The sequence below is a fragment of the Salvelinus fontinalis genome, unplaced genomic scaffold, assembly GCF_029448725.1.
Source record: "Salvelinus fontinalis isolate EN_2023a unplaced genomic scaffold, ASM2944872v1 scaffold_0322, whole genome shotgun sequence".
Classification (NCBI taxonomy): domain Eukaryota; kingdom Metazoa; phylum Chordata; class Actinopteri; order Salmoniformes; family Salmonidae; genus Salvelinus; species Salvelinus fontinalis.
The window spans coordinates 78212-100474 of NW_026600531.1; the positions used below are offsets into that span (position 1 = coordinate 78212).

The window sequence follows — 22263 nt, forward strand, 5'->3', positions numbered from 1 at the left end:
CGCTGGCCTGATATCTAATCCGAGGTGAGTGATCGCTGTCCTGATATACAGAAGTTATTTTTTGCTGTAAAATACGGTTGCAGAAACATTATGTACAAAATAAGTTATAAATAACTCGAAAAAAACACATAGTAGCACCATTTGTTGGGCGCCCCTAAAACTGCTGCCATTTCTTCCGGAGCCATTTTTGTGTTGACTCACATTAAGCATCTCCAATCCAAAATTAAATCTAGAATCAGCTTCCTATTTCGCTACAAAGCATCCAGCACTTGACCTCGGCGATGTCATTTACAAAATAGCCTCCAACACTCTACTCAGCAAAACAGTGCCATCCATTTTGTCACCAAAGCCCCATATACTACCCACCACTGCGACCTGTATGCTCTTGTTGGCTGGCCCTCGCTTCATATTCATCGCCAAACCCACTGGCTACAGGTTATGCATCAGCTGTCAGAGCAGCTCACAGAAAATTGCACCTTTACATAGTCCACCTGTAAATAGCCCATCCAACTACCTCATCCCCATATTGGGTTTTTTCTCCTTTGCACCCCTGTATCTCTACTTGCACATTCATCTTCTGAAAATCTATCACTCTAGTGTTTAATCGCTAAATTGTAATTACTTCGCCACTACGGCCCATTTATTGCCTTACCTCCCAAATCTTACCTCATTTGCACACACTGTATACACACTCTATACAATCAAGTTACAGATTATACAGATTTTATACAGTATACAGATTTTCTATTGTGTTATTGACTGTACGTTTACTTATTCCATGTGTAACTCTGTGTTGTTGTTTGTGTGTCACTGCTTTGCTTTATCTTGGCCCTGCTGCAGTTGTAAAGGAGAACTTGTTCTCAACTGGCCTACCTGGTTAACTTCTCTAGGATAGGGGGCAGCATTTTCACGTTTGGATGAAAAGCGTGCCCAGAGTAAACTGCCTCCTACTCAGTCCCAGATGCTAATGTATGCATATTATTAGTAGTATTGGATAGAAAACACTCTGAAGTTTCTAAAACTCTTTGAATCATCTCTGTGACTAACAGAACTTATTTGGCAGGCAAAAACCCGAGGACAAACCATTCAGATTGTTTTTTTTTTCATTGGGAATCCAGATTTCTAAGGGACCTTTTTGCAGTTACTATCGCTTCCACTGGATGTCAAGAGTCTTTAGAAATTGGTTGAGGTTTTTCCTTTGAGAAATGAAGAAGTAGCCATGTTCAGAATGAGGCTCCGGTGAAGTGTACTGTTTGTCAGAGGCACCGGACCAGAAAGCATGCTACACATTGTTTTCCTCTGAACACAGATCTGAACACAGATCATCCCGTCTTCAATTTGATCGATTATTTACGTAAAAAAATACCTAAAGTTGTATTCAAAAAGTAGTTTGAAATGTTTGGACAAAGCTTACAGGTAACTTTTGAGATATTTTGTAGTCACGTTGTGCACGTTGGAACCGGTGTTTTTCTGGATCAAACGCGCCAAATAAATGGACATTTTGGATATATATCGACAGAATTAATTGAATAAAAGGACCATTTGTGATGTTTATGGGACATATTGGAGTGGCAACAGAAGAAGCTTGTCAAAGGCATGAATTATATCTTTATTTCTGCGTTTTGTGTCGGGAGGGTTGAAATATGATGGTCTGTGTTTGCTTGGTTGCTATCCACCAGATAATAGCATCGTTTGCTTGGTTGCTATCCTCAGATAATAGCATCGGTTGCTTGGTTGCTATCCTCAGATAATAGCATCGTTTGGTTGGTTGCTATCCTCAGATAATAGCATCGTTTGGTTGGTTGCTATCCTCAGATAATAGCATCGTTTGCTTGGTTGCTATCATCAGATAATAGCATCGTTTGCTTGGTTGCTATCATCAGATAATAGCATCGTTTGCTTGGTTGTTATCCTCAGATAATAGCATTGTTAACCCTAACCCATCCTCAGTTAACCCTAGCCCATCCTCCATTAAACCTAACCCATCCTCAGTTAACCCTAACCCATCCACAGTTAACCCTAACCCATCCTCTGTTAACCCTAACCCATCCTCTGTTAACCCTAACCCATCCTCAGTTAACCCTAACCCATCCTCAGTTAACCCTAACCCATCCTCAGTTAGCCCTAACCCTAACCCATCCTCAGTTAACCCTAACCCTAACCCATCCTCAGTTAACCCTAACCAATCCTCAGTTAACCCTAACCCATCCTCAGTTAACCCTAACCCATCCTCAGTTAACCCTAACCCTAACCCATCCTCAGTTAACCCTAACCCATCCTCTGGTAACCCTAACCCATCCTCAGTTAACCCTAACCCAGCCTCAGTTAACCCTAACCCAGCCTCAGCTAACTCTAACCCAGCCTCAGTTAACCCTAACCCATCCTCAGTTAACCCTAACCCATCCTCTGTTAACCCTAACCCATCCTCTGTGAACCCTAACCCTAACCCATCCTCTGTTAACCCTAACCCATCCTCAGTTAACCCTAACCCATCCTCTGTTAACCCTAACCCATCCTCTGTTAACCCTAACCCATCCTCAGTTAACCCTAACCCATCCTCAGTTAACCCTAACCCATCCTCAGTTAACCCTAGCCCATCCTCAGTTAACCCTAGCCCATCCTCAGTTAACCCTAGCCCATCCTCAGTTAACCCTAGCCCATCCTCTGTTAACCCTAACCCATCCTCTGTTAACCCTAACCCATCCTCTGTTAACCCTAACCCATCCTCTGTTAACCCTAACCCATCCTCAGTTAACCCTAACCCATCCTCAGTTAACCCTAACCCATCCTCTGTTAACCCTAACCCATCCTCAGTTAACCCTAACCCATCCTCAGTTAACCCTAACCAATCCTCAGTTAACCCTAACCCATCCTCAGTTAACCCTAACCCATCCTCAGTTAACCCTAACCCTAACCCATCCTCAGTTAACCCTAGCCCATCCTCAGTTAACCCTAACCCATCCTCTGTTAACCCTAGCCCATCCTCAGTTAACCCTAGCCCTAACCCATCCTCAGTTAACCCTAACACATCCTCAGTTAACCCTAACCCTAACCCATCCTCAGTTAACCCTAACCCTAACCCATCCTCAGTTAACCCTAAACCATCCTCAGTTAACCCTATCCCTAGCCCATCCTCAGTTAACCCTAGCCCATCCTCAGTTAACCCTAACCCATCCTCAGTTAACCCTAACCCATTCTTAGTTAACCCTAGCCCATCCTCAGTTAACCCTAACCCTAACCCATCCTCAGTTAACCCTAACCCTAACCCATCCTCAGTTAACACTAACCCATCCTCAGTTAACCCTAGCCCATCCTCAGTTAACCCTAACCCATCCTCAGTTAACCCTAACCCATCCTCAGTTAACCCTAACCCATCCTCAGTTAACCCTAACCCATCCTCAGTTAACCCTAACCCTAACCCATCCTAAGTTAACCCTAACCCTAACCCATCCTCAGTTAACCCTAACCCTAACCCATCCTCAGTTAACCCTAACCCTAACCCATCCTCAGTTAACCCTAACCCTAACCCATCCTCAGTTAACCCTAACCCTAACCCATCCTCAGTTAACCCTAACCCTAACCCATCCTCAGTTAACCCTAACCCTAACCCATCCTCAGTTAACCCTAACCCTAACCCATCCCCAGTTAACCCTAACCCATCCTCAGTTAACCCTAACCCATCCTCAGTTAACCCTAACCCTAACCCATCCTCAGTTAACACTAACCCTAACCCATCCTCAGTTAACACTAACCCTAACCCATCCTCAGTTAACCCTAGCCCATCCTCTGTTAACCCTAGCCCATCCTCAGTTAACCCTAGCCCTACCCATCCTCAGTTAGCCCTAACCCATCCTCAGTTAGCCCTAACCCTAACCCATCCTCAGTTAACCCTAACCCTAACCCATCCTCAGTTAACCCTAACCCTAACCCATCCTCAGTTAACCCTAACCCATCCTCAGTTAACCCTAACCCATCCTCAGTTAACCCTAACCCATCCTCAGTTAACCCTAACCCATCCTCAGTTAACCCTAACCCATCCTCAGTTAACCCTAACCCATCCTCAGTTAACACTAACCCTAACCCATCCTCAGTTAACACTAACCCTAACCCATCCTCAGTTAACACTAACCCTAACCCATCCTCAGTTAACACTAACCCTAACCCATCCTCAGTTAACCCTAACCCCTCCTCAGTTAACCCTATCCCTAACCCATCCTCAGTTAACACTAGCCCATCCTCAGTTAACCCTAACCCATCCTCAGTTAACCCTAACCCATCCTCAGTTAACCCTAACCCATCCTCTGTTAACCCTAACCCATCCTCTGTTAACCCTAACCCATCTTCTGTTAACCCTAACCCATCCTCTGTTAACCCTAACCCATCCTCTGTTAACCCTAACCCATCCTCTGTTAACCCTAACCCATCCTCTGTTAACCCTAACCCATCCTCAGTTAACCCTAACCCATCCTCAGTTAACCCTAACCCATCCTCAGTTAACCCTAGCCCATCCTCAGTTAACCCTAACCCATCCTCAGTTAACCCTAACCCATCCTCAGTTAACCCTAACCCATCCTCAGTTAACCCTAACCCATCCTCAGTTAACCCTAACCCATCCTCTGTTAACCCTAACCCATCCTCAGTTAACCATAACCCATCCTCAGTTAACCATAACCCATCCTCAGTTAACCCTAACCCAGCCTCAGTTAACCCTAACCCATCCTCAGTTAACCCTAACCCATCCTCAGTTAACCCTAACCCTAACCCATCCTAAGTTAACCCTAACCCATCCTCAGTTAACCCTAACCCATCCTCAGTTAACCCTAACCCTAACCCATCCTCAGTTAACCCTAACCCTAACCCATCCTCAGTTAACCCTAACCCATCCTCAGTTAACCCTAACCCATCCTCAGTTAACCCTAACCCATCCTCAGTTAACCCTAACCCATTCTCAGTTAACCCTAACCCATACTCAGTTAACCCTAACCCATCCTAAGTTAACCCTAACCCATCCTCCGTTAACCCTAACCCTAACCCATCCTCAGTTAACCCTAGCCCTAACCCATCCTCAGTTAACCCTAACCCATCCTCAGTTAACCCTAACCCATCCTCAGTTAACCCTAGCCCATCCTCAGTTAACCCTAACCCATCCTCAGTTAACCCTAACCCATCCTCTGTTAACCCTAACCCATCCTCTGTTAACGCTAACCCGTCCTCTGTTAACTCTAACCCATCCTCTGTTAACCCTAACCCATCCTCTGTTAACCCTAACCCATCCTCTGTTAACCCTAACCCATCCTCAGTTAACCCTATCCCTAACCCATCCTCAGTTAACCCTAGCCCATCCTCAGTTAACCCTAACCCATCCTCAGTTAACCCTAACCCTAACCCGTCCTCAGTTAACCCTAACCCATCCTCAGTTAACCCTAACCCATCCTCTGTTAACCCTAGCCCATCCTCAGTTAACCCTAACCCTAACCCATCCTCAGTTAACCCTAGCCCATCCTCAGTTAACCCTAACCCATCCTCAGTTAACCCTAACCCATCCTCAGTTAACCCTAACCCATCCTCAGTTAACCCTAACCCTAACCCATCCTCAGTTAACCCTAACCCTAACCCATCCTCAGTTAACCCTAACCCTAACCCATCCTCAGTTAACCCTAACCCATCCTCAGTTAACCCTAACCCATCCTCAGTTAACCCTAACCCATCCTCAGTTAACCCTAACCCATCCTCAGTTAACCCTAGCCCATCCTCAGTTAACACTAACCCTAACCCATCCTCAGTTAACCCTAACCCTACCCCATCCTCATTTAACCCTAACCCTAACCCATCCTCAGTTAACCCTAACCCATCCTCAGTTAACCCTATCCCTAACCCATCCTCAGTTAACCCTAGCCCATCCTCAGTTAACCCTAACCCTAACCCATCCTCAGTTAACCCTAACCCTAACCCATCCTCAGTTAACTCCAACCCATCTTCAGTTAACCCTAACCCATCTTCAGTTAACCCTAACCCATCTTCAGTTAACCCTAACCCATCTTCAGTTAACCCTAACCCATCTTCAGTTAACCCTAACCCATCTTCAGTTAACCCTAACCCATCCTCAGTTAACTCCAACCCATCTTCAGTTAACCCTAACCCATCCTCAGTTAGCCCTAACCCATCCTCAGTTAACCCTAACCCTAACCCATCCTCAGTTAACCCTAACCCATCCTCAGTTAGCCCTAACCCATCCTCAGTTAACCCTAACCCTAACCCATCCTCAGTTAACCCTAACCCATCCTCCGTTAACCCTAACCCATCCTCAGTTAACCCTAACCCATCCTCAGTTAACCCTAACCCATCCTCAGTTAACCCTAACCCATCCTCCGTTAACCCTAACCCATCCTCAGTTAACCCTAACCCATCCTCAGCTAACCCTAACCCATCCTCAGTTAACCCTAACCCTAACCCATCTTCTGTTAACCCTAACCCTAACCCATCTGCGCTTGGTGGGACATGTGATCGGGATGCCCCACCTACCACGGCATGTCCTCTATGGCAGAAGACCATCTCAAACAGACAGTCAGGAAGTGTCACATGAAACCTGGGGACCTCGAGTCAGCTGAGCATTCACTTTGGAGCTTGCTATGTAACGGAGTTAACCACCTGGAATCACAACCTACCCACCATAGAGATGTGTTATGACAGCACAGGCCCCACCGCACCATACTTCCACATATTCTCCAGATTCAATCTCCAGATTCATTCTCCAGATTCATTCTCCAGATTCATTCTCCAGATTCAATCTCCAGATTCAATCTCCAGATTCAATCTCCAGATTCATTCTCCAGATTCAATCTCCAGATTCAATCTCCAGATTCAATCTCCAGAAACATTCTCCAGAAACATTCTCCAGAAACATTCTCCAGAAACATTCTCCAGATTCAATCTCCAGAAACATTCTCCAGAAACATTCTCCAGATTCATTCTCCAGAAACATTCTCCAGAAACATTCTCCAGATTCAATCTCCAGATTCATTCTCCAGATTCATTCTCCAGATTCATTCTCCAGATTCATTCTCCAGATTCATTCTCCAGAAACATTCTCCAGATTCATTCTCCAGATTCATTCTCCAGATTCAATCTCCAGATTCAATCTCCAGATTCAATCTCCAGATTCAATCTCCAGAAACATTCTCCAGAAACATTCTCCAGATTCAATCTCCAGATTCATTCTCCAGAAACATTCTCCAGAAACATTCTCCAGATTCAATCTCCAGATTCAATCTCCAGATTCAATCTCCAGATTCATTCTCCAGATTCAATCTCCAGATTCATTCTCCAGATTCAGTCCCTAACATGTCCCAGCTGCGGAAGAACATGCAGCTCCCGGATTAGGCTTCACATTCACCTGCAATGCCACCGAGAGCGGTAGCCATATCCTTTCCATAACCCACACCCGGAAGCAACATTATATACGGCAACTATGAACTGTCATAAGCAAGTAAGGTGGTGATGATGTGATTAAGTTGTGTTACCTCAGGGCAGGTAGGACAGCTGATGCGTCGACAGGACAGCTTGTATCTTCTAACGGCTCCTTCCTCCACTGAACACGCGCAGTGAGTGCAGAGATCCACCATCAGACTCTCCTCCGCCTACGCACACACACACACACACACACGCACACACGCACGCACACACACACACACGCACACACGCACGCACGCACACACACGCACGCACGCACACACACGCACGCACACACACACACAAACGCAGATATCACACACACAGAAAATACATGATATGTGATATGTGCATGTGTGTGTGCGCGCGTGTGTGTGTGACATGTGTGTGTGTGTGTGTGATATGTGTGTGTGTGATACATATGTGTGTATGTGATATGTGTGTGTATGTGTGATATGTGTGTGTATGTGTGATATGTATGTGTGTGTGTGTGATATGTGTGTGTGTGTGTGTGTGATATGTGTGTGTGTGATACGTATGTGTGTATGTGATATGTGTGTGTATGTGTGTGTGTGTGATATGTGTGTGTGTGTGTGTGTGTGATATGTGTGTGTGTGTGTGTGATATGTATGTGTGTGTGTGTGATATGTGTGTTTGTGTATGATATGTGTGTGTGTGTGTGTGTGTGTGTGTGTGTGTGTGTGTGTGTGTGTGTGTGTGTGTGTGTGTGTGTGTGTGTGTGTGTGTGTGTGATATGTGTGTGTGTGATACGTATGTGTGTATGTGATATGTGTGTGTATGTGTGATATGTGTGTGTATGTGTGATATGTGTGTGTGATATGTGTGTGTGTGTGTGATATGTGTGTGTGTGTGTGTGATATGTGTGTGTGTGTGTGATATGTGTGTGTGTGTGTGTGTGTGTGTTGTCCTACTCCTATCACAGTGTGGTTGAGGACACAGACGTCTTGAGGAGCTAGAGACAAAGAAACAGATAGTTCTGGTGTTATTCAGTCATCTCAGTTGTTTCATGTTTAATACACTGGAGTACATCGTGAGTAAACTGCAGAATGGACTGTACCACAGTGGCAGCGTGGGCAGCAGTCGGTGGTGTCACAGCGTAGCTCGCTTCCCAGGGGACAGGAGGGGGGGTCTAGTGACGGACAGCTGACGTTGGAGTGAGTGATGAAAACCTCTCTCTCTCCCACCATCACACACTGACGCTCCACACACACATCCTCCGCAGACCGCCACACCTCGCCCAACTAGAGAGACAGAAACACATCACACACACACACACACACACACACACACACACACACACACACACACACACACACACACACACACACACACACACACACACACATACATATCACACACACACACACACATATCACACACACACACACACACACATATCATGAACTCCCTCTAATTCTGCTAATCCACCATGTAGCGCTACCATCTAGACCTGTAGCACTACCATCTAGACCTGTAGCGCTACCATCTAGACCTGTAGCGCTACCATCTAGACCTGTAGCGCTACCATCTAGACCTGTAGCGCTACCATCTAGACCTGTAGCGCTACCATCTAGACCTGTAAAGCTACCATCTAGATCTGTAGCGCTACCATCTAGACCTTTAGAGCTACCATCTAGACCTGTAGCGCTACCATCTAGACCTGTAGCGCTACCATCTAGACCTGTAGAGCTACCATCTAGACCTGTAGCGCTACCATCTAGACCTGTAGCGCTACCATCTAGACCTGTAGCGCTACCATCTAGACCTGTAGAGCTACCATCTCCCGGACCTGCTGTTTGACTATATCTCTCTCTAGTGGACCTGCTGTTTGACTATATCTCTCTCTAGTGGACCTGCTGTTTGACTATATCTCTCTCTATCTGACCTGCTGTTTGACCCTCTCTCTCTCTATTGGACCTGCTGTTTGACCCTCTCTCTCTCTATTGGACCTGCTGTTTGACCATATCTCTCTCTAATAGACCTGCTGTTTGACCATATCTCTCTCTATTGGACCTACTGTTTGACCATATCTCTCTCTACTGGACCTGCTGTTTGACCATATCTCTCTCTATTGGACCTGCTGTTTGACCCTCTCTCTCTCTATTGGACCTGCTGTTTGACCATATCTCTCTCTAATAGACCTGCTGTTTGACCATATCTCTCTCTAATAGACCTGCTGTTTGACCATATCTCTCTCTATTGGACCTGCTGTTTGACCATATCTCTCTCTATTGGACCTGCTGTTTGACCCTCTCTCTCTCTATTGGACCTGCTGTTTGACCATATCTCTCTCTAATAGACCTGCTGTTTGACCATATCTCTCTCTAATAGACCTGCTGTTTGACCATATCTCTCTCTATTGGACCTGCTGTTTGACCATATCTCTCTCTATTGGACCTGCTGTTTGACCATATCTCTCTCTATTGGACCTGCTGTTTGACCATATCTCTCTCTATTGGACCTGCTGTTTGACCCTCTCTCTCTCTATTGGACCTGCTGTTTGACCATATCTCTCTCTAATAGACCTGCTGTTTGACCATATCTCTCTCTAATAGACCTGCTGTTTGACCATATCTCTCTCTATTGGACCTGCTGTTTGACCATATCTCTCTCTACTGGACCTGCTGTTTGACCATATCTCTCTCTATTGGACCTGCTGTTTGACCATATCTCTCTCTATTGGACCTGCTGTTTGACCATATCTCTCTCTAATAGACCTGCTGTTTGACCATATCTCTCTCTATTGGACCTGCTGTTTGACCATATCTCTCTCTACTGGACCTGCTGTTTGACCCAGTGTCATTCTACTGGGCCTGCTGTTTGACCCTGACTCTCTACCGGACCTGCTGTTTGGCCGTGTCTCAATACCGGACCTGGTGTCTGACCCAATCTCACTCTACCGGACATGCTGTTTGACCCTGTCTCTCTCTACTGGACCTGCTGTTTGATCTTGTCTCTCTCTACTGGACCTGCTGTTTGACCCTTTCTCTCTCTACCAGACTTGCTGTTTGACCCTCTCTCTCTCTACCAGACCTACTGTTTGACCATGTCTCTACCAGACCTACTGTTTGACCCTGTCTCTACCAGACCTGCTGTTTGACCCTGTCTCTACCAGACCTGCTGTTTGACCCTGTCTCTACCAGACCTGCTGTTTGACCCTGTCTCTACCAGACCTGCTGTTTGACCCTCTCTCTCTACTGGACCTGCTGTTTGTCCCTGTCTCTACCAGACCTGCTGTTTGACCCTGTCTCTACCAGACCTGCTGTTTGACCCTCTCTCTCTACCGGACCTGCTGTTTGACCCTGTCTCTCTCTACCAGACCTGCTGTTTGACCCTGTCTCTACCAGACCTGCTGTTTGACCCTGTCTCTACCAGACCTGCTGTTTGACCCTGTATCTACCAGACCTACTGTTTGACCCTGTCTCTACCAGACCTACTGTTTGACCCTGTCTCTACCAGACCTGCTGTTTGACCCTGTCTCTACCAGACCTGCTGTTTGACCCTGTCTCTACCAGACCTACTGTTTGACCCTCTCTCTCTACCAGACCTGCTGTTTGACCCTCTCTCTCTACCAGACCTGCTGTTTGACCCTGTCTCTACCAGACCTGCTGTTTGACCCTGTCTCTCTCTACTGGACCTGCTGTTTGACCCTGTCTCTACCAGACCTGCTGTTTGACCCTGTCTCTACCAGACCTGCTGTTTGACCCTCTCTACCGGACCTGCTGTTTGATCCTGTCTCCCTCTTTTCCAGACCTGTTTAATTATGTCTCTCTACTAGACCTGCTGTTTGACGCTGTCTCTCTCTACCGGACATGTTGTTTTACCCTGTTTCTCTTCCAGACCTGCGGTTTGACCCTGTCTCTATCTACCGCACCTTCTCTTTAACCCTGGCTCTTTCCACCGGACCTGCTGTTTGACCCTGTCTCTCTACTGGACCTGCTGTTTGATCTTGTCTCTCTACTGGACCTGCTGTTTAATCTTGTCTCTCTGCTGGACCTGCTGTTTGATCTTGTCTCTCTCTACTGGACCTGCTGTTTGATCCTGTCTCTCTCTACTGGACCTGCTGTTTGATCCTGTCTCTCTCTACTGGACCTGCTGTTTGATCCTGTCTCTCTACTGGACCTGCTGTTTGATCTTGTCTCTCTGCTGGACCTGCTGTTTGATCTTGTCTCTCTCTACTGGACCTGCTGTTTGATCCTGTCTCTCTCTACTGGACCTGCTGTTTGATCCTGTCTCTCTCTACTGGACCTGCTGTTTGATCTTGTCTCTCTCTACTGGACCTGCTGTTTGATCCTGTCTCTCTCTACTGGACCTGCTGTTTGATCCTGTCTCTCTACTAGACCTGCTGTTTGATCTTGTCTCTCTGTACCAGACCTGCTGTTTGACGCTGTCTCTCCACCTTATATGCTGTTTGACCCGGTCTCTCTACATTACCTGCTGTTTGACCATGGATCTCTATCGGACCTGCTGTTTGACCCTGAATCTCTATTGGATATGCTGTTTGATCCTGTCTCTCTACTGGACCTGCTGTTTGATCCTGTCTCTCTACTGGACCTGCTGTTTGACCATGGATCTCTATCGGACCTGCTGTTTGACCCTGAATCTCTATTGGATATGCTGTTTGACCCTGTCCCTCTCCACCGGACCTGCGCTTTGACCCTGTCTCTACCAGACCTGCTGTTTGACCCTCTCTCTCTACCGGACCTGCTGTTTGACCCTCTCTCTCTCTACCAGACCTGCTGTTGACCCTGTCTCTACCAGACCTGCTGTTTGACCCTGTCTCTCTCTACTGGACCTGCTGTTTGACCCTGTCTCTACCAGACCTGCTGTTTGACGCTGTCTCTCTCTACCGGACATGTTGTTTTACCCTGTTTCTCTTCCAGACCTGCGGTTTGACCCTGTCTCTATCTACCGCACCTTCTCTTTAACCCTGGCTCTTTCCACCGGACCTGCTGTTTGACCCTGTCTGTCTACTGGACCTGCTGTTTGATCTTGTCTCTCTACTGGACCTGCTGTTTGATCTTGTCTCTCCGCTGGACCTGCTGTTTGATCTTGTCTCTCTCTACTGGACCTGCTGTTTGATCCTGTCTCTCTCTACTGGACCTGCTGTTTGATCCTGTCTCTCTCTACTGGACCTGCTGTTTGATCCTGTCTCTCTACTGGACCTGCTGTTTGATCTTGTCTCTCTGCTGGACCTGCTGTTTGATCTTGTCTCTCTCTACTGGACCTGCTGTTTGATCCTGTCTCTCTCTACTGGACCTGCTGTTTGATCCTGTCTCTCTCTACTGGACCTGCTGTTCGATCCTGTCTCTCTACTGGACCTGCTGTTTGATCTTGTCTCTCTGTACCAGACCTGCTGTTTGATCCTGTCTCTCTACTGGACCTGCTGTTTGACCATGGATCTCTATCGGACCTGCTGTTTGACCCTGAATCTCTATTGGATATGCTGTTTGACCCTGTCCCTCTCCACCGGACCTGCGCTTTGACCCTGTCCCTCTAACGGACGTGCCATTTGTCCCTGCTGTTTTGTCCTGTCCCTCTACATTATATGCTGTTTGACCCTGTCCCTCTCTACAGGACCTGCTGTTTGACGATGTCTCTCTACCAGACCTGCTGTTTGACGATGTCTCTCTACCAGACCTGCTGTTTGACCTAATCTCTCTCTACAGGACCGGCTGTTTGACGATGTCTCTCTATAGGACCAGCGTTTTGACTCTGTCTCTCTCCGGATCTGCCGTTTGACCGTGTCTTAATACCGGACCTGCTGTTTGACCCTGTCTCTCTCTACAGGACCTGCTGTTTGACGATGTCTCCCTACCAGACTTGCTGTTTGACCCTGTTTCTCTCTACTGACCTGATGTTATAATCTCCTCCTGGCACACCTCAGAGCCTAGTTCCTCTCTAGGTTTCTTCCTAGGTTCCTGCCTTTCTAGGGAGTTTTTCCTAGCCACCGTGCTTCTACATCTGCATTACTTTCTGTTTGGGGTCTTAGGCTTGGTTTCTGTACAGCACTTTGTGACATACAGTGTCTTGCGAAATTATTCACCCCCTTGGCATTTCTCCTATTTTGTTGCCTTACAACCTGGAATTAAAATAGATTTTGGGGGGGTTTGTATCATTTGATTTACACAACATGCCTACCACTTTGAAGATACAAAATATGTTTTATTGTGAAACAAACAAGAAGTAAGACAAAAAATAAGAACTTGAACGTGCATAACTATTCACCCACCCAAAGTCAATACTTTTTAGAGACACCTTTGGCAGCAATTACAGCTAAAAGTCTCTTGGGGTATGTCTCTACAAGCTTGGCACATCTAGAAACTGGGATTTTTGCCCATTCTTCAAGGCAAAACTGCTCCAGCTCCTTCAAGTTGGATGGGTCCCGCTCTTATACAGCAATCTCTAGGTCATACCACATATTCTCAATTGGTTTGAGGTCTGGGCTTTTACTAGGTCATTCCAAGACATTTAAATGTTTCCCCTGAAATCACTCGAGTGTTGCTTTAGCAGTATGCTTAGGGTCATTGTCCTGGTAGAGGGTGAACCTCCATCCCAGCTTAAATCTCTGGAAGACTGAAACAGGTTTCCCTCAAGAATTTCCCTGTATTTAGCACCATCCATCATTCCATCAATACTGACCAGTTTCCCAGTCCCTGCAGATGAAAAACATCCCCTCAGCATGATGCTGCCACCACCATGCTTCACTGTGGGGATGGTGTTCTCGGGGTGATGAGAGGTGTTGGGTTTGCGCCAGACACAGCGTTTTCCTTGATGGCCTAAAAGCTCAATTTTAGTCTCATCTGACCAGAGTACCTTCTTCCATATGTTTGGGGAGTCTCTCACATACCTTTTGGCGAACACCAAATGTGTTTGCTTATTTTTTTCTTTAAGCAATGGTTTTTTTTTCTGTAATGCCCAGCTCTGTGGAGTGTACGGCTTAAAGTGGTCCTATGTACAAATACTCCAATCTCCACTGTGGAGCTTTGCAGCTCCTTCAGGGTTGTCTTTGGTCTCTTTATTGCCTCTCTGATTAATGCCCTCCTTGCCTGGTCTGTGAGTTTTGGTGGGCGGCCCTCTCTTGGCAGGTTTGTTGTGGTGCCATATTCTTTCCATTTTTTAAGAAAGGATTTAATGGTGATCGTGGGATGTTCAAAGTTTCAGATATTTTTTTATAACCCAACCCTGATCTGTACTTCTCCACAACATTGGCCCTGACCTGTTTGGAGAGCTCCTTGGTCTTCATGGTGCTGCTTGCTTGGTGGTGCCACTAGCTTAGTGGTGTTGGAGACTCTGTGGCCTTTCAGAACAGGTATATATATACTGAGATCATGTGACAGATCATGTGACACTTAGATTGCACACAGGTGGACTTTTTTAACTAATAATGTGACTTCTGAAGGTAATTGGTTGCACCAGATCTTATTTTGGGACTTCATAGCAAAGGGGGTGAATACATATGCACACACCACTTTTCTGTTTGTTATGTTTTAGATTTATTTTTTACATGTTATTTTTTTCATTTCACTTCACCAATTTGGACTATTTTGTGTATGTTCATTACCTGAAATCCAAATAGAAATCAATTTAAATTACAGGTTGTAAGGCAACAAAATAGGAAAAACGCCACGGGGGTTAATACTTTTGCAAGCCACTGTATGCTGATGTAAAAAGGACTTTATAAATAAATGTGATTGATTGATTGACCTCTCTGAGTCGTCCGTCTGTCTGTGAGTCTCCAGGTGTCTCTCCATCTGTCTCCACACAGCTGGTCTTCCTGCAGCTCCCACAACACTCACTGTCCGACCGCTGGTACACTGAGCCCTACACACACACAAATCAAGTAAGTCATTTTATTTGTCACATGCACTGAGCACAACTGGTGTAGACTTTACCATGAAATACTTGTTTACTAGCCTTTCCTAACAATGCAGAGATTAAAAATAATACAAGACAAATAAAATACAATACACAAGAATGGAGCTATATACAGGGAGTACCAGATCAATGTGGAGCTATAAACAGGGAATACCAGATCAATGTGGAGTTGTATACAGGAAGTACCAGATCAATGTGGAGCTATATGCAGGAGGTACCAGATCAATGTGGAGCTATATACAGGAAGTACCAGATCAATGTGGAGCTATATACAGGAAGTTCCAGATATATGTGGAGCTATATGCAGGAAGTACCAGATCAATGTGGAGCTATATACAGGAAGTTCCAGATATATGTGGAGCTATATACAGGGAGTACCAGATCAATGTGGAGCTATATACAGGAAGTACCAGATCAATGTGGAGCTATATACAGGAAGTACCAGATATATGTGGAGCTATATACAGGAAGTACCAGATCAATGTGGAGCTATATACAGGAAGTACCAGATCAATGTGGAGCTATATACAGGAAGTACCAGTACCAGATGAACATGTGTAATGTAAAGTGTGCGTAATGCATCTAATGTATAGTGTGTGTATAGTATGTAATGTGTAGTGTGTGTAGTGTGTATAGTGTGTATAGTGTGTATAATGTATAGTGTGTATAGTATGTAATGTATAGTGTGTGTAATGTATAGTGTGTATAGTGTGTGTATAGTGTGTGTAATGTATAGTGTGTATAGTGTGCGTAGTGTGTATAGTGTGTATAGTATGTAATTTATAGTGTGTGTAGTGTGTGTATTGTGTGTAGTGTGTATAGTATGTATAGTGTGTGAAATGTATGTAATGTATAGTGTGTGTAATGTATAGTGTGTATAGTGTGTATAGTGTGTGTAATGTATAGTGTGTATAGTGTTTATAGTGTGTATAGTGTGTGTAGTGTTTATAGTGTGTGTAGTGTTTATAGTGTGTGTAATGTATAGTGTGTATAGTGTGTATAGTGTGTATAGTGTGTATAGTGTGTATAGTGTATAGTGTGTATAGTGTATAGTGTGTATAGTGTGTATAGTGTGTATAGTGTGTATAGTGTGTATAGTGTGTAATGTATAGTGTGTATAGTGTGTAATGTATAGTGTGTATAGTGTGTGTAATGTATAGTGTGTATAGTGTGTGTAATGTATAGTGTGTATAGTGTGTGTAATGTATAGTGTGTATAGTGTGCGTAGTGTGTATAGTGTGTATAGTATGTAATATAGGGTGTGTAATGTATAGGGTGTGTAAATATAGGGTGTGTAATGTATGGTGTGTGTAATGTATGGTGTGTGTAATGTATGGTGTGTGTAATGTATGGTGTGTGTGTAATGTATGGTGTGTGTAATGTATGGTGTGTGTGTAATGTATGGTGTTTTGTAATGTATGGTGTGTGTAATGTGTGTGTAATGTGTGGTGTTTTGTAATGTATGGTGTGTATAATGTATAGTGTTTTGTAATGTATGGTGTTTTGTAATGTATGGTGTGTGTAATGTGTGTGTAATGTATAGTGTTTTGTAATGCATAGTGTAATGTATGGTGTGTGTAATGTATGGTGTTTTGTAATGTATAGTGTAATGTATAGTGTGTGTAATGTGTAGTGTGTATAGTGTGTGTAGTATGTATAGTTTGTGTAATGTATAGTGTTTATAGTGTGTATAGTGTGTATAGTATGTATAGTGTGTAATGTATAGTGTTTATAGTGTTTATAGTGTGTATAGTGTGTGTAATGTATAGTGTGTGTAGTGTGTAATGTATAGTGTGTATAGTGTGTGTAATGTATAGTGTGTGTAGTGTGTATAGTGTTTATAGTGTGTATAGTGTGTGTAATGTGTAGTGTATATAATGTGTGTAATGTATAGTGTGTGTAATGTATGGTGTGTGTAATGTATGGTGTGTGTAATGTATGGTGTGTGTGTAATGTATGGTGTTTTGTAATGTATGGTGTGTGTAATGTGTGTGTAATGTATGGTGTTTTGTAATGTATAGTGTAATGTATGGTGTGTATAATGTATAGTGTTTTGTAATGTATAGTGTAATGTATGGTGTGTTTAATGTATTTTATTTTTTATATATATGTTTTTACCTTTATTTAACTAGCCAAATGAGTTAAGAACAAATTCTTATTTTCAATGACAGCCTACCGGGCTGTGGGTTAACTGCCTTGTTCAGGGGAACAGTGGGTTAACTGCCTTGTTCAGGAGAACAGTGGGTTTACTGCCTTGTTCAGGGGAACAGTGGGTTAACTGCCTTGTTCAGGGGAACAGTGGGCTAACTGCCTTGTTCAGGGGAACAGTGGGTTAACTGCCTTGTTCAGGGGAACAGTGGGTTTACTGCCTTGTTCAGGGGAACAGTGGGTTAACTGCCTTGTTCAGGGGAACAGTGGGTTAACTGCCTTGTTCAGGGGAACAGTGGGTTAACTGCCTTGTTCAGGGGAACAGTGGGTTAACTGCCTTGTTCAGGGGAACAGTGGGTTTACTGCCTTGTTCAGGGGAACAGTGGGTTAACTGCCTTGTTCAGGGGAACAGTGGGTTAACTGCCTTGTTCAGGGGAACAGTGGGTTTACTGCCTTGTTCAGGGGAACAGTGGGTTAACTGCCTTGTTCAGGGGAACAGTGGGTTAACTGCCTTGTTCAGGGGAACAGTGGGTTAACTGCCTTGTTCAGGGGAACAGTGGGTTTACTGCCTTGTTCAGGGGAACAGTGGGCTAACTGCCTTGTTCAGGGGAACAGTGGGTTAACTGCCTTGTTCAGGGGCAGAACAACAGATTTGTACCTTGTCAGCTCGGGGATTCGAACAACCATTCGGTTACTAGTCCAACGCTCTAACCACTAGGCTACGCTGCCGCCCGTGTAATGTGTAGTGTGTAATGTATGATGTGTATAGTGTGTGTAATGTGTAGTGTACGTAATGTATAGTGTGTGTAATGTGTAGTGTATAGTGTGTGTAATGTGTTGTGTGTGTAATGGGACACACTGAGCGATGTGCAGGTTAGTGTGTGTAATGTGTAGTGTATAGTGTGTGTAATGTGTAGTGTGTGTGTAATGGGACACAATGAGCAATGTGCAGGTTAGTGTGTGTAATATATAGTCACCAGAGGACAGGTGTGGTCACAGACAGGTGGGACACACTGAGCGATGTGCAGGTTAGTGTGTGTGTCCTGTTCATGGGTGCAGCTGCATTTCTCACAGCCCTCCTCCCATTGGCTCCCCACACGGTAGACCACGCCTCCTACCACACACACCTAAAGGAACAGAGAAACATTAGAGGAGTAAACACACACACACACACACACACACACACACCGTCTTGTACAGCTAACCTTGTGGGGTCATTCAATTCAGTCCCATTCAAAATCCTATTTCCCCTAACCCTAAACCTAACCCTAATCCTAACCCGTACTCTTACCCTAACCTTAACCCTAACCCTAACCCTAACCCAAAACCTAAACTTTATCCTAACCCTAAACCTAACCCTAGCTCCTAACCCTAACCCTACAACTAACCCTAGCTCCTAACCTTAATATTTAAGTTAATTCTAACCTTAACCCTAAACCCCTTAGAAATAGCATTTGACCTTGTGGGGACTAACAAAATGTCCCCAGCTGGTCAACTTTTTGTTCGTTTACTATTCTTGTAGGGACTTCTGGTCCCCACAAGAATAGTTAAACACGTCCACACACACACACACACACGCACGCACGCACGCACGCACGCACGCACGCACGCACGCACGCACGCACGCACGCACGCACGCACACACACACACACACACACACACACACACACACACACACACACACACACACACACACACACACACACACACACACACACACACACACACACACACACACACACACACACACACACACACACACACACACACACACACACACACACACACACACACACACACACACACACACACACACACACACACACACACACACACACACACACACACACACACACACACACACACACACACACACCTGGTCAGGCAGGCAGGCGGTCTCAGTGCAGCCACAGTCATTGGTGGAGGAGGAAGTGATGAATCCAGGAGGACAGGAGTGGGTGGTGTTATGACAGTCACACAAACACTGGTACGAATCACAGCACTGCGTCTGTTTAACAGACAGCCGGCGGTGGGTGGGACAAGCAGGTGGAACCTGGAGAGAACACTCCTCTTTCTTACAGGCTGAGAGGGAGAGAGAGAGAGTGTGAGAGAGAGAGAGAAAGAGAGAGAGTGTGAGTGTGAGAGAGAGAGAGAGCAAGAGAGAGAGAGTGAGTGAGAGAGAGATAGATAGAAAGAGAGAGATTATATTAGAGACACATATTTCCCTCAGATTTCCCCCAGGGGTATGCGCAATGGCGTCGGGGGTACGCCAAATAAAAATGTGATTCACATTTAAAAATACAAATAAATATATTTTTTTAGAAAAATGTGTTTTCCTCACATTTTCAAGCAGTACATGTATATTTGCCTACGGGGTTATACATTTGAGTGAGGTTTTTTTCTCGCCTGAGTAGCCTCATTCCACTGCAAAAAATAAAATGAAACCATCGAGTTTTCAGCAAAATAACAGCTACTCTATCACGGGAAACCTTCACTCTTGCGCAGACATTTAGGAACGGAACATGACAATTTGAAATAATAAAGATGAGAATAAAGACGAGAATAAAGACGACTTTCGAGTAGTAAGACAAGAAAAGCAACAGATACCATTAATAAGAAGTGGCTAGAAGCGTCTTATATGGTGAGCTACCGATTGGCTAGGACAGGCAAGCCCCATGCTATTGTGGAGGACTTAATTCTTCATTGCTGCCGCGGATATAGTTGGAAAAATGCTAGGGGAAAAGCCCCAAAAAACTATACAGGCAATGCCTTCATCAAAGGCATTCATACAAGCCAGTGAATTATATGTGTTACAGCTGGATGAGTCAACAGACGTGGCGGGCCTGGCACAGCTCCTGGTATATGTCCGTTACATTTATGGTGGGTCAATTAACTTCTTTATGATAGGGGGCAGCATCTTCACTTTTGGATGAATTGCATGCCCATAGTGAACTGCATCCTACTCTGTCCCAGATACTAATATATGCATAATATTATTACTATTGGATATAAAACACTCTGAAGTTTCTAAAACTGTTTGAATGATGTCTGTGAGTATAACAGAACTCATATGGCAGACAAAAACCTGAGAAAAAATCCAAACAGGAAGTGAGAATTCTGCGACTGGTCAATGTTCAACTCATCGCTGATTCAATTCCCTGTAAGATATGGATCTGTTTGCACTACCTACGCCTTCCACTAGATGTCAACAGTCTGTAGGACGTGGAATGAAGCCTCTAGTGCGATGTGGGGCCGGATGGGAGGTGTTTCAGTCATTGGTCTGGCAGAATGCCAGTTCCTGGTCATGCGTTTTCCCCATGATATCGCCTTGCGTTCCATAACTTCTACAGACATGAAGGAATGCTCCGGTTGGAACGTTATTGGATATATATGACAACAACATCCTGAAGATTGATTCTCTACTTAGTTTGACCAGTTTATTCGACCTGTTATATAACTTTTTTAAGTTTTCGTCCGAGTTTGCCTGCATCTGCGCGAACGTTTGGACATGTGTACTACAGATGCTAGCAAAAGTAGCTACTTAGACATAAGTAATGGACATTATCGAACAAATCTCCGCAGTCTGTAGGGCCTCGTCTTCCGGGTCGGCCACCAGGTCGGTGTCGGCGCGCTGCTGGAGCCGCGACAGTGCTCTCTCCTTCCTTTGCCCGTTCTCCCTACGGCCCTAAAGACTGTTTACACACGCCTTCCGGCACTACGGGGTGCCTGAGGATATAGTGTCTGATCGAGGTCCCCAGTTCACGTCAAGGATCTGGAGGGCGTTCATGGAACGTCTGGGGATCTCGGTCAGCCTTACCTCGGGTTTTCACCCCGAGAGTAACGGGCAGGTGGAGAGAGTAAACCAGGATGTGGGTAGGTTTCTGCGGTCTTATTGCCAGGACCGGCTGGGGGAGTGGGAGGCGTTCACCCCCTGGGCAGAGATGGCCCAAAACTCGCATCGCCACTCCTCCACTAACCTCTCCCACTTCCAGTGCGTACTGGGGTATCAGCCGGTTCTGGCACCTTGGCATCAGTGCCAGATCGAGGCTCCTGCGGTGGATGAATGGTTTAAGCGCTCGGAGGAGACCTGGGACGTCGCTCATGTGCACCTACAACGGGCTGTGAGGCGTCAGAAGGCGAGCGCCGACCGCCACTGCAATGAGACCGGGTCTGGCTCTCGACCCGAAACCTGCCCCTCTGCCTACCCTGCCGGAAGCTGGCCCCGCGGTTTGTGGGGCCATTCAAAGTCCTGAGGAGACTGAACGAGGTTTGCTACAGGTTACAGCTTCCCCCCGATTACCATATTAACCCCTCGTTCCATGTGTCTCTCCTCATGCCGGTGGTGGCTGGTCCACTCCAGGAGTCTAAGGTGCAGGAGGTTCCTCCGCCCCCTCTGGACATCGAAGGGGGCCACGGCATATGCTGTTCGAGCCATACTGGACTCAAGGCGTCGGGCGAGGGGACTTCAGTACCTCGTGGAGTGGGAGGGGTATGGTCCGGAGGAGAGATGCTGGGTGCCGGTGGAGGACGTTTAGGACCCTTTGTTGCTCGGGAGTTCACCGTCTCCATCCAGACTGCACTGCGCCTTGTCCTCCGGGTCGTCCCCGAGGTCGGTGTCGGCACACTGCTGGAGCCGCGCGTCAAGTGGGTTACTGTCACGACTTCCACCGAAGTCGGTCCCTCTCCTTGTTCGGGCGGCGTTTTGGCGGTCGACGTCACCGGCCTTCTAGCCATCGCCGATCCACTTTTCATTTTCCATTTGTTTT

The 22263-nt window shown here is 45.8% G+C and overlaps 1 protein-coding gene across 1 annotated transcript in view; it reads right to left on the reverse strand.

Annotated features, from left to right (window-relative positions):
• The window catches only part of LOC129845586 (von Willebrand factor-like), a 110680-nt gene that overhangs the window by 26088 nt on the left and 62329 nt on the right, over positions 1-22263 (reverse strand). Inside the window, exons 17-22 of the mRNA XM_055913435.1 lie at positions 19374-19579; positions 18474-18623; positions 15178-15294; positions 8528-8711; positions 8382-8422; positions 7521-7637 (exon numbers count right to left, since the gene is read on the reverse strand). Of these exons, the coding sequence (XP_055769410.1) occupies positions 7521-7637; positions 8382-8422; positions 8528-8711; positions 15178-15294; positions 18474-18623; positions 19374-19579 (815 nt within the window). The remainder of the gene's footprint in view (positions 1-7520; positions 7638-8381; positions 8423-8527; positions 8712-15177; positions 15295-18473; positions 18624-19373; positions 19580-22263) is intronic.